Source organism: Biomphalaria glabrata, chromosome 8 (genome assembly GCF_947242115.1).
Source record: "Biomphalaria glabrata chromosome 8, xgBioGlab47.1, whole genome shotgun sequence".
NCBI lineage: Eukaryota > Metazoa > Mollusca > Gastropoda > Planorbidae > Biomphalaria > Biomphalaria glabrata.
This window is the reverse complement of record NC_074718.1, coordinates 29,937,255-29,954,825: the sequence shown is the minus strand read 5'-3', so window position 1 is coordinate 29,954,825 and position 17,571 is coordinate 29,937,255. Positions and strand designations below refer to the sequence as shown.

Sequence of the window (17,571 nt, the reverse complement as noted above, 5' to 3'; positions counted from 1 at the left end):
TTTATTATATCTTTTAACCTTGCGAACGAAGTCACGTTAATCCCATAGGCATATTTCATGGAAGCAAAAAAAAAAAAAAAAATGAGCCAGCGCAGTATAAAACTTTAAATATTAACACTAGAAGGGAGGTAAATATCGAGAATTCAAGCAACACTCTAGCAAAAGTAAAGCAGACGACAGTCAAATATTCCAAGAGCAAAGACCGCGGTGGGGGTGTTGAGATTAGGCCCCCTTTCAATAAAAACAAAAAAAAAAAAAAAACTAAAGCATATCTATAATTATCCAAACCCATGAATGTAACCGGGTACCGTGGGGGTTGAGGTTAACCCCCTCCCAGCCAAATAAAAGTTTGCTGAGCTTCATTACGGTCATTATCTCACTTGGTGTAACGATTCGAGGGCTAGATACTTAGCTGAAGCGGTTTTCCAGGGCATGGCGCTTGGAGCCACATGTGAGAGATTTAGAGGTTGGGAGGGGACCAGTGAGGCCGTCCACCTAAAGTTTCAGCATGCCGGACCATCAAAGGTACTACCCCTTTCCAGTACCCCCTATGCCCTCGGACCCCATGATGACCTGAGAGCTATTGTAAAAAAAAAAATGCACGCTTAAAATCTATGGCCATATTACAAGATCTGCGGGGCTCGCAAAGACCTTCCTTAAGGGAACATTACCAGGAAAAAGAAGTAAAGGCAGACAGAGAAAGCGATGGACGGCCTACCATTGAAAGAGGTCTTAAGCAAGGCAAATGGAAGGAATGGAGAAAGACGGTCGACAAGTCTTGCTTGGTGTCCCAACGGTCCAACAGACTAAGGGATAGGTAAAGGAGCTTCATTAATAAAGTAAATCTACAAGAATTCAAGCAACAGCCATTAGTTAATCTTAGGCCTATATATCATTGGAGTTCACACCCAGCAGCAGAACATCTGCTGCATCTTCCCTGTCTCCTTCTAGCTACAAGTGTGGGCCTATAGACATGATAGCATTACCTATCAATGCTTTTATTAACCAAATACCTATCAATGCTGTTATTTAACCAAATACCTATCAATGCTGTTATTTAACCAAATACCTATCAATGCTGTTATTTAACCAAATACCTATCAATGCTGTTATTAACCAAATAACTATCAATGCTGTCGCTAATGAAAGAAGTAAGTCAAAACATTTCTTGATTAACCAAACTTGACTGTCTCCAAAGGATTTTTATTTCATATCTAAAAGTCTTTGTTTTTATTATGACATTATTGGTGCAATATAAAACATAACCTGAAATACACACACAAGGAAGTTCTATAAATCAAGTAAAACTAAAATATTATTTAACCTTGGTTAGACCAATAATATAATATGCATCCTCTTTTTGGGACCCCTCAACTCAAGGAAACATGAAACTGGAACAGACACAAAATAGAGCAGTGAGATTCATAACAAACGAATATTCACATTTGACTAGAGTAACACCTTTGATAAAATCACTAAATTTAGAAAGCCTTCAGGATAGAAGATTTAAAAGTAAAGTGGCAATTATACAATAAACACTGAACCATAATCTTCAATTACAATAAAAAAAATTTATAAAATACTCAGAAAAATACAAAGATAAAGGCACATTCCTCATTCCATATGCTAGGAAAAATTTGTACAAATGCTCCTTTTTTTCCTAGCACTATTAGAGCATGGAATGGGTTGCTGAGCTAGCCAGGAAAACCAGTGAGTTGGTGAGTTAATATGCATGACTAAATGCATGACGGTTAGGTTGTAATCATCTTTTTTGAAGTAATCATCTTTTTTGAAGTAACGTCTGTATTATATAAGATAAGATCTTAACTTTTCCTCACCAAATTCCTTATTGTAAACTAGCGTAGCTTAACAGAGTTAACTAACAAAATAAGAAAAAAACAATAACATATCCTCTGAAAGTTAACATATTGGTTTAAAGAGTAACAAACACAATGATTAAATACATAGTATACATTTCTTTATTAAAAAGCAACAAGTAATACAGTTGTGAATAAGTGAATCCAAGTATCAGAAATGATGAAAATTTAAATTAAATATTATCAAAAAGTTAATTAATTAATAAGTCAGTCAAAAACTTTTTTTTTTAAATCAATTAGTCTAAAGATATCTATTACAATGATTTTTTTTTTAAGTCTAACTTAAGATATGTATTAATATAGTAAGCTGATTCTTAAATTTTTCTTCATATTTTTGAGTTTGTTTACAAGTTACAAATTATTGAACAAAAATATTTGCGATTGGGTTACTATTGTTTAATATCATTATAATACATTTGTATCTTATTCTGACTATAAAAATAATACTGCCAAAATTATTATCCCTTCAAATGTACAGTGTAATAAATCATTCATTCAAACATACACTCATTCTTCAAAACAATTCAGCATCAACCAAATAAAAATAAAAGATCTCTTTATTTCAGTTGCACACATAAAGCAGTTGAGAAGAACTGAAATCAAAATGAATGTGACAGGCACACAAGTCTGCTGATTTCAAGTGAAATTTCACAAAAACCCTGTGAGACGTTGGTGAGCAAAATGCTACTGTGTGTTGAGATGTTTTAGGCTTGTGATAGAACTCAGAGTGGTTATGTACTGCCCTTAACGCCATGTGAGATAGATAGCTGAGGAGTTCAATAGCTAATACACAACATCTGAAACTTGTTTTGTTAATAGATTATTTTTCTTCTGTTTACTCAGTTGTTCTGCTTCAATCCTCTTTAGTTCCTCTTCCTCAGCTCTCTTCTGAATCTCTGCAACTTCTAACAAAAACTGGAAAGAAAGAAAAAAGAAATAATATAACTTAATAATGTAAACTTTAAATAAAATGAGCTTCAAATAAATTTTTATTCTTGATGTCCCTAGAAAAAATAAATAAAATCATTATTGATCTCAATGCCACTGGAAACATACATTTTGAAAAATGCCTATGCCAACAACATTACAAAAATATACTTTGAAACAAAAGTCAAAACTGTAACTTCCAACATATTCTGTCCACATGAAGTGGAGCTTACAATCTTAACAAATGATAATTTATCTCATGACCCTTGACCTAATGAACATTTAACTGTGCTGAGACAGACACTTCAATTACTATCATTTCACTACAGATTTGTTAGCCTTGAACTTATCTTAACTATACTAAAACTTAAAACGTAAGGGTCATATACTTTTAATGTAGCATTTTAAAAATGCAGATAGAGATAGCAATTGATTTAAAAAAAATGCTATTTGACCCTGCTAGAACCCAAATATGTCCTCAGTTTAGAACCCTTCAACTTGAGAAAACATCAAGTTGCAAAACAGATGCAAAATGGAGCAGCAAGGTGTATTATCCCATTTGACTAGAGTAAAGCCATTAATAACACCACTAAACACTCCAGGACAGATGACTAAAAAGTAAAATAGAAATATACAAAACACTGAACCATAACATACAAGTACAAAAACACAACCTAATAAAATGATCAGAAAGACACAAAGATTAATGCACATTTCATATTCTGTAGGAATTCATATAAGTGTCATTAGAGGAATACCAATGACTAAGTAGACTTTAAGTCTCTAATTAACATGAACTTCTAGATTAACACAAAGAAGGATGCAGTTATCTTAATAATAATTTATTTATTTATTTGATTTTTTAATTACAAGATTAGATATCAAAGTGATAATGCATTGTCTGCATTAACAAAATAACTAATCAAGAAATTATCTATTGATGTTTCAGGACTTCACTCTCAAGTCAATATTAGTCAGCATTCAAAAAGAGGAATGGCTCAACCAATGGGCATCGAGAAGCACAGACAGAGCCTTGTACAAAGAAATGGCCACATTAAACAAACTGGACGTAGTATCAATTTCCTCCAGCTCTAAGCAATCTACATTTCAACTAAGAAAGGGACTTTTTTAAATTATCACCTTACAGAATAAATCCCACCCATCCACTTTTCTGTAGACACTGTGCCTCCCTTATCATATTCTAGTTGAAAGCCTCATTTTAGGTAGACCCTATTACCACAACAAACCAACATAACCAACACTGTGAAAGGCAGTGCTGAACAAATGAAAAAAACACTTCTTTTCCTTAAAAGAGCTTACAGCTCAGCAGCAAAAAGCTGGCTAGAAAAAGAATTTTCCATAACCAGGAAAGGAGAAAATATTGCATAAATTCTGTCAAAAACAGCAGTTATTTATAGAACTTAAGTTTAACACTGATAGCAGTATAAAAAAAATTGAAAAAATTAAATCTAAAAACTAGGGAAAAAAACAATACTATTGTACGATAGAAAATATTTTGTATAAAATAATCTAATATTTAAAGCAAATTGTAAGGTATATTATGTATGTATGTATATATGTAAGCATGTGTTTCTCAAATAGAAATTAAAACTCTTTTACCAATCTTGATAAAAGTTGACATGAACATTTCTTAGATCACAACCATTCTTGGATCAAGTTGAAAATTTAAACAATTAAATATAGTACCTAACAAAACATGAATCAATTTAAGAATTAACCAGATAGTCAATTATTTTTTGGTAATTAATTATTTTGTTTGATATCAAATAAAGGAAATAATGTCTACATAATTGAGAGATATAGTTGAAAATGCAAGAGTTGTTTTCCTTAGATAAGATTTGTTATTTTTAAAAGGATTTTTAAAGAATAATTTGCTTGTTTAAATGTAGGTTACATTAGAAGTATAAGGTTCAGAAACACTGCAATATAAGATTAATATTGGCTTAGGCAAAGCATTGTATCCCATAAGGGACAGGCATGTGCAACTGTGGAACAACTTGTTATTCCTCTATGCTTTCCACATTGGTTTTCACCAGAACATCAGTACTAGTGGCATAGGGTAGTGAAGGACCCTCTAGAAACACTTCAATGAGCAGCTCATGCATTACATTACCTGTACTGGTATAGAGAAAAGAGAAAAGCATAACATAAAAATAATAGCTGGAGAACTCTTAGAAAGACCATACCTTTGGGACCCATAAAAAAGGCTGCTGCAGATGACAACTACTGTGCTTAAAGAAGCCCCATAAAATTTGTACTTTTCCACAAACTTCACACTCAAAAACACATGTATTATATCATAATAAAGTAATAATATTTATATATATCCCTGAAAGTTAGAATTTAACAAGTTTTTGATACCTCTGGTTTTCTAGTACTTTTTCTTTCAATAAAATCTGCAAATGCTTTTGATGCATGCATCGTTGCCAGTTCATTATTCTGTAGGAAGCATAAAGATGTTAAATAAAATTAAAAGTGCTAAAAATAAAAAAAAATTAAGAACTTAATTTTCTAGATAAGTTTCTAAATTTAGATTAACAAAGAATTCTTACACCAAAAATAAGCATTGCATAGAATGATAAAGAGGCATCAAATGATGTTTAAAGTAGATTACCAGCTCATTGCTCTTCTTCTTAGCTTCAGAGAGTTCATATTCTTTAAGTTGTTTCGGATCTTCAAGGGGCTCATCGAAACCCATTTTCTTCCATGTTTTTGGATGCAAATACCAAGCACCATATTTGAATTTAACCCAGCTAGGTTCATAATCACCTGTAATTCTCTAATAAAAAAAGATACAAATAACTTTATGAAATAAAAAAAAAACTAAATGATTAAAAGAGAAGATTTCTTGAAATTTAGTATGAAACTTGTCTCTCATATACTTAATTAAAATTAAGTAAAAAATTATTAAATTTTAAAATATTATTATCACACTATCAATATCATTTCTTTTTGTCATTAGCAGGTCATTGCATATAATAATGCTATTTATGTGAACAATCCTTGATTCAAGATAATTAAAAGATATAAATACAATAGAACTATAGAATAGACTATTATCCAGAGGCGTAGCTAGGGTGCGGGGAGGGAGGGGGAGAATTGGAAAATCCCTCCGTGATTTGATATTAATTATTATGCAGAATGTAGGGACCCCCAAAGAGGTCAAGACCCCCCCCCCCAGGGCCCCCATAATGATGGTAAATTCCTAGCAATGCCAATGCTATTATCTATATTTTTTTTTTTTAAGTTCATTTGAGCTACAATTGAAATGAAATTATTCTCATTTGTAAAAAAAATAAAATATTTAGCCATCTATAGTTAATTTTTTTTTCTGAATTTTTCTTAGAATAATATAAAATAAGGCAGGGAAGCCATATTGCTATAGGCCCTTTATGCAAAAACAACGGCGGAGATCATGGTATATTCAATGCTTTGCTCACAAGGTAGAAAACATGAGGACAGACATTAATCTCTATAGCTCCATGAAGAGCCTTTTACCTTTTTCTTCTCCTCTTTGACATCTACACTGCCATTAGAGGTGGGGGCAGGTGGTGGGACAACAGCTGTCAGACGGAGCTCTTGAGGCACACTGGTAAGCTCAACAACATGAATAGGAACAGACAGGGCTGGCTTTGTTTCATAACTTGAAATAATTTTGTAGCCAAGATAATAAACATTAATTAAAAAAGTGAAAATTTATAAAAGACAAAAAATTTATTATGAAAAGGCAAAAAATTAAAGGTGCCTATATTCAGACTGGACCATAATGTACTAAGTAAAAGACAAAAAAAAACAACAACAAAATATATCACTGTTTTTTCTGAGAGTAAGTATTAATAAATTAAAATACTAGAAAACTGTTATTAATAAATGATTTTTAAAATCTTTTCAAAATGAATATAACAAAGAAAAATTAAAATGGTATCTTTAGAAATCTCAAAATTAAAAATTATGAATTCAATCAATGGACATACAATCGATAATACTAAATGACATTTTGAAAAAGGCAAGATTAAGGGTAAATTTTTTTTAAAGAGAGATAATCTAGCATGTAAAAGTTTTCATCACCAGGAAACAATCACCCACTTAAATTCTTATTCAAAACAGATATTTAAACTACACCAGTTTTATTATAATACAAATATGTATACAATTAGAAAAGATTCACTTACCCACTGGCAAACAGACTAGTTATTGTTGACTCCTCAATATTGTTTGTCTCCCCTCCGAGGTCTGCTATCCATTCACAAAACTCCTGTAAATCAAACATTTCTGTTGAATATTGTTTTACTTGATATTGATGTTCAGTATAGCTATTTTGTAATCAATAAATCATGTTGACATTCATATACATTAAAACAATATTTTAATTTTTAAAATAGTAAAGATAGAAAAATTAATAGATTGTATTATTTTCAAAATTAAGTTATATGAAATAAAGAATAAATATAATCTAAACATCAACTATTTTCCCGAAATAATAATCTCTCTCTCTCTCTCTCTGTGACAAAGATTGTATTTAGAGTGATAAAGCTAAAAGAAAGATTATTACAAATAACTTGATTAGGGATGTGGGCTTTTTTGCATCAAAGCATAAGTTTGGATAACTAGAATTATCAATTTTGACTGAATGTGAGGTACCAGTCTTAAGCAAATTATAGAGAGGTTATATGCAATTTAGATGATAAAAAGAGCCAGCTAGATGATGTTAAAGAATGGTAGATTGTAATGTCATATATCATGCCAAACTAGGAACGTATAACTAAAAGCAGATGAGAGATGCTTTCATGGATATTTGATATAACATTGATACTCAGTGACTTAAATCAAAGGTCCAAAGATAGAAGCATGCAAGATGAAATTAATGAAAAAAAAGCATTAAATATGACAAATAATCAGAAAAAGTTAACAGCTTTCTTTTTGGAAGAACTCAAAAGGCTCTTAATAGATTCCAAGTAAAAAAAATATGTCAGGGAGTGCATGCTAGGTAGTTTGTCTACTAGTTTCATAACTAAAACATAAGTGTATCTTTGCTTCTATTTGATTATTAAATAACATCAATACATGCCTAAATTGAGTTTCATATTTATATAAGTATATAGAAATTGAAAATAATTTTGCTAGATTTCTGATAATAGTAACAAACAAAAATGACCTGAGTAACTTGTTTCATATGTTCTTCTTCTGACAAAGTGCTGTTCCATGGAATCTCTTTTTCTTTATTCTTTTTACCATCTTTTTTATTTTCTTTTCGAGGTACCCATCTATACAAGTTTTTTGTACCAGTCAATTCTACTTCCTTAAGCCTAAAAACAAACAAATAGCTGAATGACACAGGATCCAACTTAGGTAAAATCTAATTTGTTTTTTTTTTCAAAGAATAGAAAAAAGAGATTTATAATTTAGAAAAATCTGTTTCTGTTTGACAAGCTTAAGATTTCATTTGACTTACAATGCATCATCTTGCTTCTGACGTTGTACTGCAGGGTCTTGTTCAGTAATGCTTCCTTCATCAAACTCATCTTTTCCATAAAACTCTATGTCATCTTCCACAATCTCATTAATGTTAAATTGCGGATCCAAGAGATCTACAATATCCTCAAACAACTGAGGAAAACACAATTAAGCAATTCAATATTTTTTTTTGAAAATGTGAAAAATAACAATTTAATAGTTTAAATAAGAAATAATATGTATTGTCAGCTCTCTATAGAGTTTTTTTTTTATGAGAAAGGGGAAAAACTCTGATAAAGTGAATTATTTAATAAAATAAAATATGTGTTCACTACAATGCTTATTTAAAATTCTCAATCTAACAGAGCTAGATAAATGTGATTTACAAAATGATGCAATTAATTATTGTAATTTTTACTTTGATGGCATTCCTTTTTTACAAATTATAAGTGATTCTTAGAATTTTAATAAATTTCTTTTTATTTGTTTAACTGACCAAGGGAAAAACAAAAAAGGGAAAAAAAAGGAAATGATGAATGTTACTGAAACAAAATCATAATCAAACACAAAGTAACTGAACAATGGATATATAATTCAACTTTATAACAATGGCACAACATTCCAATTATTACTTTCTGAGTTATGTCTGGATTTCCCAAGTGCACATTGATTGCAACCAATTTAGACTTAAGCAATTGTCTGCGCTGTTAAATATGTAAGTATAATATTTAGAAATTTTCATCTATGCATGTTTTTTTTTCTATTTATAGAATATAATAACATTATGTAGAATACCACAAAGCTTCTAACTTTTGTAGAGTATTTCTAAAGTGATATATAAAGTAATAACACTTTTAGACTGAATATCATCTACAGTGGCATTATGAACATTAAAGTGGCAAAGCTCTTTTTTTTTTTTTAAATAGTAGTGCTGTGTAGGGCATCTATCCTATATGGGGGGGGGGATGACAGTATGCTGAAGAAATTATTTTCAGAAAGCTCAAAGGAATAAATCATAACAGAGGCATGCCTATATAATGCTGTAAAGACCAGTTCAGGTATCAGCTAAAGCTTACTGAGGAGAAGATGACAGTAAAATAGCTTATAAAAGATACAGCTTGAGAATTCTTCCATTAGCATCTTACATAAATGAGAAAAATAAAATCTACTGCTAAAGAAAGGCACAGATGACAAAAAGAAAAAAACCCAGCAGCCAAAGGCTTAAATTTATCTGTATCAGATGTAACAAAATATGTTGGTCAAAGTCTGTGTAACCATGTAATAATGTACAATACTGCAATCTTCCTTAAGACTCCAAAAGAATGCTTTATAGTATTATATTTAAAGTATTTTTAAAATTATGACCAAAAAAATAAAAGATGAAGAGAAATAATTTTTAAAAAGTTTTTTAAAAAATCTGTTATAGGGCCAATTACTTTAAATTATCTATAGGCAAAAGATGGCAGATTAAGTATGATTTAATAATCCATTATGCACAGAATGTAAAGATTTCTGTCTCCACACAGTTTTCAAGAGTGCTGTGTAACACAGTGACAAATTATTTTTTTTCCCAACCTATGTCAAATAGTTATTAGAACAGGTTCCGCCGGATGTTTGGGAAAATCACATGTGAAGGCCAGGAGCTGGATTTGACTGTCAGAGGCATTTAGAGACGCAAGCCTTGGGAGCATTTCTTGGAACGTGGGAGCTTATACCCACTTTCAACCCAGGCATTAACAGTCCTTTAAATTATCTATAGGCAAAAGATGGCAGATTAAGTATGATTTAATAATCCATTAGGCACAGAATGTAAAGATTTCTGTCTCCACACAATTTTCAAGAGTATTGTGTAACAGTGAAAATTTTTTTTCCCAAATGATAAGTCAAATAGTTATTAGAAGGATTCTAAAATTTCTAAATTAAAAATCCCAGTCTCAACTGGAATTCCTAATGAAGTCTTTATGGGAAGCTTCACACTCTAACACATTTAAAAAGAAAAAGTGATTAAGTTTTGATTCTAAAAAAAAAATGCATTGGATGAACTATAAGATTCACATTAATACAAAATTGTTTATAAAGAAATTTAAAAAGAATAATAGAAATAAAAAATAACATAGTAGAAGACAAGTACAGACTTAAAATTCTTGCCAGGATTGTCAGACATCTGCAAAGCTTACAATGCTGAAGGCCATAAAGAATGAAAATTAAAGATATGTCAAAGTTATGTCTCATGTACTTCTTGGTTGTGGCCATAATACAATATTTTAAAAGTTGTGTACTTGAACACCAAAGTTTAAAAGAAAAGATTTTATAGAAAACACATTTCCAATTATCATGTTTATGATAAAATCAAAAGATTGGTTGAGTCGCTGCTTAGAAAAGATTTTATGGTTCTGTCAAAGGATCATCAAAACTTGCAAATACTTTCCCACAAGACACATTAAAAAAAGGAAGCCGGCACAAAAACTGATGGAAAGTCATTTGGAAACACCAAAACACTAAAAAACTACAAATAAGAAATGTAGGGAAATGGTCAACAGAACACTTGTAACAATCCTGCAGGAAAAGAAAGAACTAAATACATTTTTCAAAAAGTTATCCTGATAAATTTAAAGAAATATTTTGGGCTAAAAAAACAAAAAAACAAATAAACAGAAAATATAGATGTATGATTCTAATGCTTAATAAACTTGACCTACCAACTTAGTAAAAATAAGAGAGAAAAAAAAATTAATGAATGGAAGGGGACAATAGCGGGCAGAATTCAAACTATAATAGGGACCATTGGGGCAACAATCTGAAGTGCATACCACATGGCCGGGCAGCCATTCTATATTACTTTACCAATGATGCTTAGCAATATATATATATGTATTGTAAAACTATTTTATTTTTCAGGCTACATATTGTGCACAGTTCACCTGGCATTATTTGCACTTATATGATATACTTTATTATGTTAACTATAAAATGAAACTAGTAATTACATCAGGAGCAAGACTATCCTCTAAATGTGGATATAGAGCAAGCGGATGTTTCAGCAATCCTTTTTCTACTTGATTTATATATTCTCTTCGCTGATATTGCTGAGGAGTGATTCTTGACATGTAGGTCTGATATTTGCTGAGTCGTTTTTTAGCTGCTGGTTGCTTGACAGTATTGGACTTCAGATAATCACTATTTAAAATTGGGACAGAACCTTTGCCTGGCTAAAAAAAAATGAACAAGAATTAATTATATCTTTCTGTTCATTCATCCATATTAGGCAACACATAAAGATGATGAGATTTCATTTTCTTTATAAGTCTTTCTAATAAATAGTATTTTTAAAGCTTTCCTCAATGCTATATAGCTGAGAAAAGAGGAGGTAAGAAGAGGGTATCTTGGTAAATGTTTACATGATTGTCTTAAAATGCAAATAAGGAAATGTTCACTCAGGGCTCAAGAGTCCTCAGTGGACTAATTCAACTTATACCACCACATCTGTCAAGTACTATTTCTTTCCCTTTTTCAAGATACCAAACAAAATAATTAATTTGCAATAGTTAATTAAGTATTTTTTTTTTTGTATTCTTGAGTTGTCAGGTAAAATTTCATCTTAATCAGAGATTGGGTATGGGAGAAATAATGTATACAAACTTTTTACCATACTACAGACAGTCAGAGTGAGCTGATATAGACTTTGTAAAAAAAAGTTGATATAAACTTTGTAAAAAAAATGCGGAACATTCTGAATTTGAGCTCATGGCTCAAGCCTCCTTAAGCTGACCTACTATAACCACTCTGCTAGTGAAGAGCTTATAAAATTAGAAGATTGTATAGACAGTTACCTATTGTTTGTTTCAAACTTACTTTTAAAGTGGTTACCTAGAAAGGGGACTAATTCAGCTTATACCACCACTTCAGTTATTTTTTCCCTTGTTCGAGATACAAAACAAAATAATTAATTATGAATAGTTAATTAACTAGTAGGTGTGGTGGCTGAGCGGTAAAGCACTTGACTTCCGAACCGAGGTCCCGGGTTCGAATCCTGGTGAAGACAGATTTTTACCTTCTGGATATTTGGGTACCTCTAAGTCCACCCTGCTCTAATGGGTGCCTGAAATTAGTTGGGGAAAAGTAAAGGCGGTTGGTCGTTGTGATGGCCACATGACACCCTCATTAACGGTGGGCCACAGAAACAGATGATTTTTGCATCATCTGCCCTAATGATCACAAGGTCTGAAGGGGAACTAGTTAATTAACTAATTAGTTAATTATTTATTGATTCTTGTGTTCACACATTTAATTATTATATGTGTGTGATGTGATGAATAATTCAAGAAAGCTATGTAAAAGAACTCCACTGATAAATAATTAAATGCTTTTAAATGTTCACTACCTTTATAAAATCACTTCCTTGTACAGGGGGAGGTAAACCATCTCTGAAATCATCCAGACCATCTTTTAGAAAAATCCAGTTTTGTGTACTAGAGTTCTTGTACAATTCACCTGGTTTTAAATTCTTCAGGTATTTTGTTTCTAGACGTTCTTTGTACCTTTGAAAAATAATACAAAAATAAAGAAGCAATGTAACATCATTAAATAAAATTTGTTATAATCTTACTAAGAACTATGGATATGGTTGCATATTTTTTTCCTTTTTTTTTCCAATCAATTATACTTGGACAAAAACCTTAGTTATAAATTTTCAAAGCATTAGGAACAAAACAGCAGACTTAGAAATTTTATTAGAATGTGAGAAACCAGACATAATTGCAGGAACAGAAACTTGGCTGCATCCTGAAATTTATAATGCAGAAATTTTCAATAGTAATTATGAAATTTTTAGAAAAGATAGGGCTGATAATCATGGAAGAGTTCTTTTAGCAATAAAAAACACTCTTATAGCAGAAGAAATTACCTTACCTAACTCAAAAAATGTAGAATCAACATTTTGTAAAATTAATACCACCTCAACATCCCTAATAATAGGCAGCATTTACAGACCACCAAATTCTAGTTTAGAATACATGCAGGAACTATGTAATCAGATTACTACACTTAAAGAGACAAATAAAAATGCAGTTTTTTGGATTATGGGTGATTTCAACCTACCTGATATAAATTGGAAAACACTAACCATAGATAAACACCAAAACCTTAAGGACATAAATGAGCTTTTCATAGAAACTTTACACAACCTAAGTTTAGATCAAATCATTAAAAAGCCAACTAGATTAAACAACACATTAGATCTCTTCTTAACCAACAGACCTGGATTAGTAGTTGATTATGAAATTATCCCTGGTCTATCAGACCATGAGATCATAAAAATACACAGTCAGATAAAAGCAGTAGCCAATACAAAACCCAAAAGAAAAATCTTACTCTGGAATAAATGTAACCTAACACAACTACACCAAGCTGCACTAAACTTTCAACAAACATTCTTATTAGAAAAAGACATTAACCAACCAGTCGATGACCTCTGGAATTTCATTAAAAACCATCTTAAAAGCATAATAGAAAATCATATACCAACTAAATACACATCAAACAAAATAAATAAATGCTGGTTTAATAATAGACTAAAGAAGCTTTGTAAACAGAAGGAAAACCTCTATAGAAAATTTAAAGAAACTAATGCAGAAAGAGTTTACAAAAAGTATATAAAAATTAAACACTTAACACAAAAAGTAAGCAGACAGCTGCAGAGTGAATACATAAACAATGTAATATCTAAAGATAACAACAAAAACCTATGGTCATACATTAAGTCTAAGAAAATGGAAACAACAGGCGTAGCGCCATTAAAAGATGAACATAACATAATACATAATGATAATGAAACTAAAGCAAACATTCTAAACAAATACTTTGCATCAGCATTCTCAGCCCCAGGAGACAAAGACATATTACTGAATTTGAACCAAGTAGACAACATAGAAGATATAGTAGTACAAGAAAATGGAATTCAAAAACTATTAGCCAACACCAAACCAAATAAAGCTTCTGGACCTGATGGTATTCCAGCTAGATTACTCAAAGAACTAAGTAATGAGCTAGCCCCAGTGTTCAAAATACTCTTTCAGGCTTCACTTAACCAGGGCAGAGTACCAAAGGACTGGAAAGAAGCTAATGTCACCCCCCTATTTAAAAAAGGAGAAAAATCTGACCCAGGGAACTACAGACCAGTATCACTTACCAGCATCACATGTAAAATCCTAGAACACATAATATGTAGCAACATCATAAACCACTTAGACAAGCATAATGTCCTCACACCATACCAACATGGCTTTAGGAAATATAGATCATGTGAAACACAACTAATAGGACTAATTGATGATTTTTCAAAAGGTTTAGATAATAGTGAACAAATAGATGCTATCTTACTAGATTTTTCTAAGGCTTTTGACAAAGTTCACCACCATAGTTTGCTTAAAAAATTAAAATATTTCGGCATTAATGGTCCACTGCATCAGTGGATTAAAGACTTTCTGATAGGGAGAGAACAAACTGTAATAATAAATGGCTCTAAATCAACACCGATAACAGTAAACTCAGGTGTACCTCAAGGTACAGTCTTGGGTCCACTACTATTTTTAATTTACATAAATGATTTACCAAATTGCATTAGTTCAGGAACAAAAGTCAGATTATTTGCAGACGATTGCATAATATATAGAACAATAAAAACAACACAAGACACAGATATTTTACAAAGAGAATTAGATGAATTACAGAAATGGGAATCAAATTGGAGCATGTCTTTCCACCCAGAAAAATGTCAGTTGTTAAGAGTAACAAAAAAACTAAAACAAATTAATTCCACTTATCTTATTCATGGCAAACCAGTATCACAGACTAAAAACGCAAAATACCTAGGTGTTATAATAAATGAAAAACTATCATGGAATCCACATATTGAAGAAACTACAAAAAAATCAAACAAAGCATTAGGATTTATTAAAAGAAATTTCTATAAATCAAATAAGAACATAAAACTAAAATGTTACTTAACCTTGGTTAGGCCAATAATAGAATATGCATCCTCCGTTTGGGACCCCTCAACTCAAGAAAACATTAAGAAACTGGAACAGACACAAAATAGAGCAGTGAGATTCATAACAAACGAATATTCACATTTGACTAGAGTAACACCTTTAGTAAAATCACTAAATTTAGAAAGCCTTCAGGACAGAAGACTCAAAAGTAAAGTAGCAATCATACATAAAACACTGAACCATAATCTTCAAATACAAAAACAAAATTTAATAAAATACTCTGAAAGACACAAAGATAAAGGCACATTCCTCGTCCCATATGCTAGGACAAATTTGTACAAATACTCCTTCTTCCCTAGTGCTATTAGAGCATGGAATGGGTTGCCTGAGCTAGCCAGGAAAACCAGTGACTTGGCAGAATTTAAGTCATTGGTTAATATGCATGACTAAATGCATGACGCGTAGGACGTAATCATCTTCTTTTTTGAAGTAACGTCTGTATTATATAAGATAAGATAAGGCCAGATTAGACACAATGGTGACCTTGTCTGATCCCTTCCCCATAGAAAATGGCATAAAGCAGGGCTGTTTACTTCCCCTTGTTGGTTCACTATTTTCTTAGGCATAATGTTGGGTCCAATTAGGCAGTGTCAGCACAAATTATCTACCGGGTACGTCAGGTTTCATTCAGAAAGCAATGTGTTCAATCTTTGAAGCCTATAATGTCTCATACCAAAACAAAGTAAATGATTTCAGTAACAGCTTCTCAATTGTGCTCTACTTGCTCACACTGAACATGATATCTAGCTTGCGGTCATTGAATTTGAATACACTGCAGCCTCTTTTGGTTTAACTATAAACCTTAAAAAAAGCAAGTCACCTAATAAAATCTGCTCAGCCCCAAAGATTACAGTAAATGGACACCCTCTTAACATGGTAGACCACTTCACATATCTTGAAAACATGTTATCAAATGATGCATTGCTTTTAAGGGAAGTTGATAAACATCTGACCAGTGGTCACAGGGCTAGAAGTGCTCCAAAGGTTCTCTTAATCTTTCTAAATGGATCTGAATCATGGGTACTATAAAGAAAGCAACTAAGACTTCTCGAACGCTTTCACCAAAGATGTATCTTCTTCATCATGGACATACTGTGGCAAGACCAAACTACAAACAACGATGTAATTGTGAATGTTAATTAGTATGGACTATAAAAAGGGACTTCTTATAGTCTGACAGTTACACTTGGCAGGGTATACAACCCTATGGGGGACTAACGTATGTATAAAGCAGTTTTTTTTTGTGAGTTGAAAGGTGCACCTGGCTGCAGGTGGGTTTGGAACAAATAGCTGGAGATCACTTAAAAAGTAAGGGGGCTAGACATTTGAGACTAAAAGAAAATCTCTTATTGAGACAGCAAAAAGAGAATCTAAATTTTATATTGTGGGAGAATGGGGAGACAATAATTATGTCTGCACAGGGTATGGCAAAATATGTAGGTCGCAGCTGGTAGCCATGTGAAATACTTCACTCATTTATTTTCAGACTGGAAGACAAGCCTTAGTTAACTTTTTATTATAAGATTAAAAGTCATATAATAATAAAAGGCTCAAGTATTAGATCAAAAAGATCTAGACCTAATATGGAATAAATTGAATAGTAGGCCTATAATTATACAGGCTATTATGAGTCTATAATAAAGAATATGATTTGATTATTTGGTTTAAAACACTAGGCGCCAATAGAGTTTATAGAGCAGACCTATTTTTAAAACTATTTTTTTAAAGTTTGTAATTGAATAAAGTTTAGTTTAATAATTATTAAATGCCAAATGATCATATGATGGCAAATGCCAAATGAAATGGCCATTTAAAATTTTTAATATTAATTTATCTAACTTTGATTTTAATGATAATGATTATTTATCATGATACCATTGCTGAAGTTTCACAGGTTTATCCGTCTTTGTTTCAACAAGAGCCAAATCATATTTCTTAGCCGCCATTTCCTTATAATAAATTATTATCACATTCCTGACAAAGAAAATCTCAATCTATGACCATGAGCTAAGGACTATGGTAGAAACTGAAATCATCTTTCAATTCTAGTTTTGAAGTTCTTCAACATTTGTTTATCGGTAACCACTTCCGGTAGAAATGAAAAAAAAACTTGTGAAATGTGCAGATCTTTAAAAGTCGACTTAAAGTGATTAGACTTAGGCTACGATGTAATAGCTTAACATAGATCAATATATATTTTTAAAGATAATGGTTTAAATGTATAGATCTAGTTATTTTTTAAA

The 17,571-nt window shown here is 31.5% G+C and overlaps 1 protein-coding gene across 2 annotated transcripts; it reads right to left on the bottom strand.

The window, feature by feature from the left end:
• Positions 1-1,961: 1,961 nt before the first annotated feature.
• On the bottom strand, positions 1,962-17,421 carry LOC106066438 (protein FAM47E-like). 2 transcript variants are annotated; one of them, XM_013225458.2, is made up of 11 exons: positions 17,204-17,421; positions 12,661-12,817; positions 11,267-11,488; positions 8,912-8,983; positions 8,278-8,432; positions 7,981-8,131; positions 6,998-7,080; positions 6,324-6,468; positions 5,440-5,604; positions 5,187-5,264; positions 1,962-2,792 (listed from the first exon to the last, which is right to left on the bottom strand). In XM_013225458.2, exons 1-11 carry the CDS (start codon positions 17,272-17,274, stop codon positions 2,661-2,663), a joined length of 1,431 nt encoding a protein of 476 aa, XP_013080912.1. In that variant the 5' UTR covers positions 17,275-17,421; the 3' UTR covers positions 1,962-2,660. The 2 variants fall into 2 exon arrangements, with proteins under 2 accessions (XP_013080912.1, XP_013080913.1); XM_013225459.2 differs by lacking the exon at positions 8,912-8,983.
• Positions 17,422-17,571: the final 150 nt, after the last annotated feature.

What these genes read in the sequence shown, in the direction of transcription:
- LOC106066438 (XM_013225458.2), bottom strand. Translation starts at nt 17,274, where the DNA reads ATGGCGGCTAAGAAATATGATTTGGCTCTTGTTGAAACAAAGACGGAT. An exon ending in AAGGAAGTGATTTTATAAAG is followed by an intron (nt 11,489 to 12,660) that starts GTAGTGAACATT and finishes ATTTTTTTTTAG; the next exon opens with CCAGGCAAAGGTTCTGTCCC. An exon ending in CAGAAGCAAGATGATGCATT is followed by an intron (nt 8,132 to 8,277) that starts GTAAGTCAAATG and finishes GTTTGTTTTTAG; the next exon opens with GCTTAAGGAAGTAGAATTGA.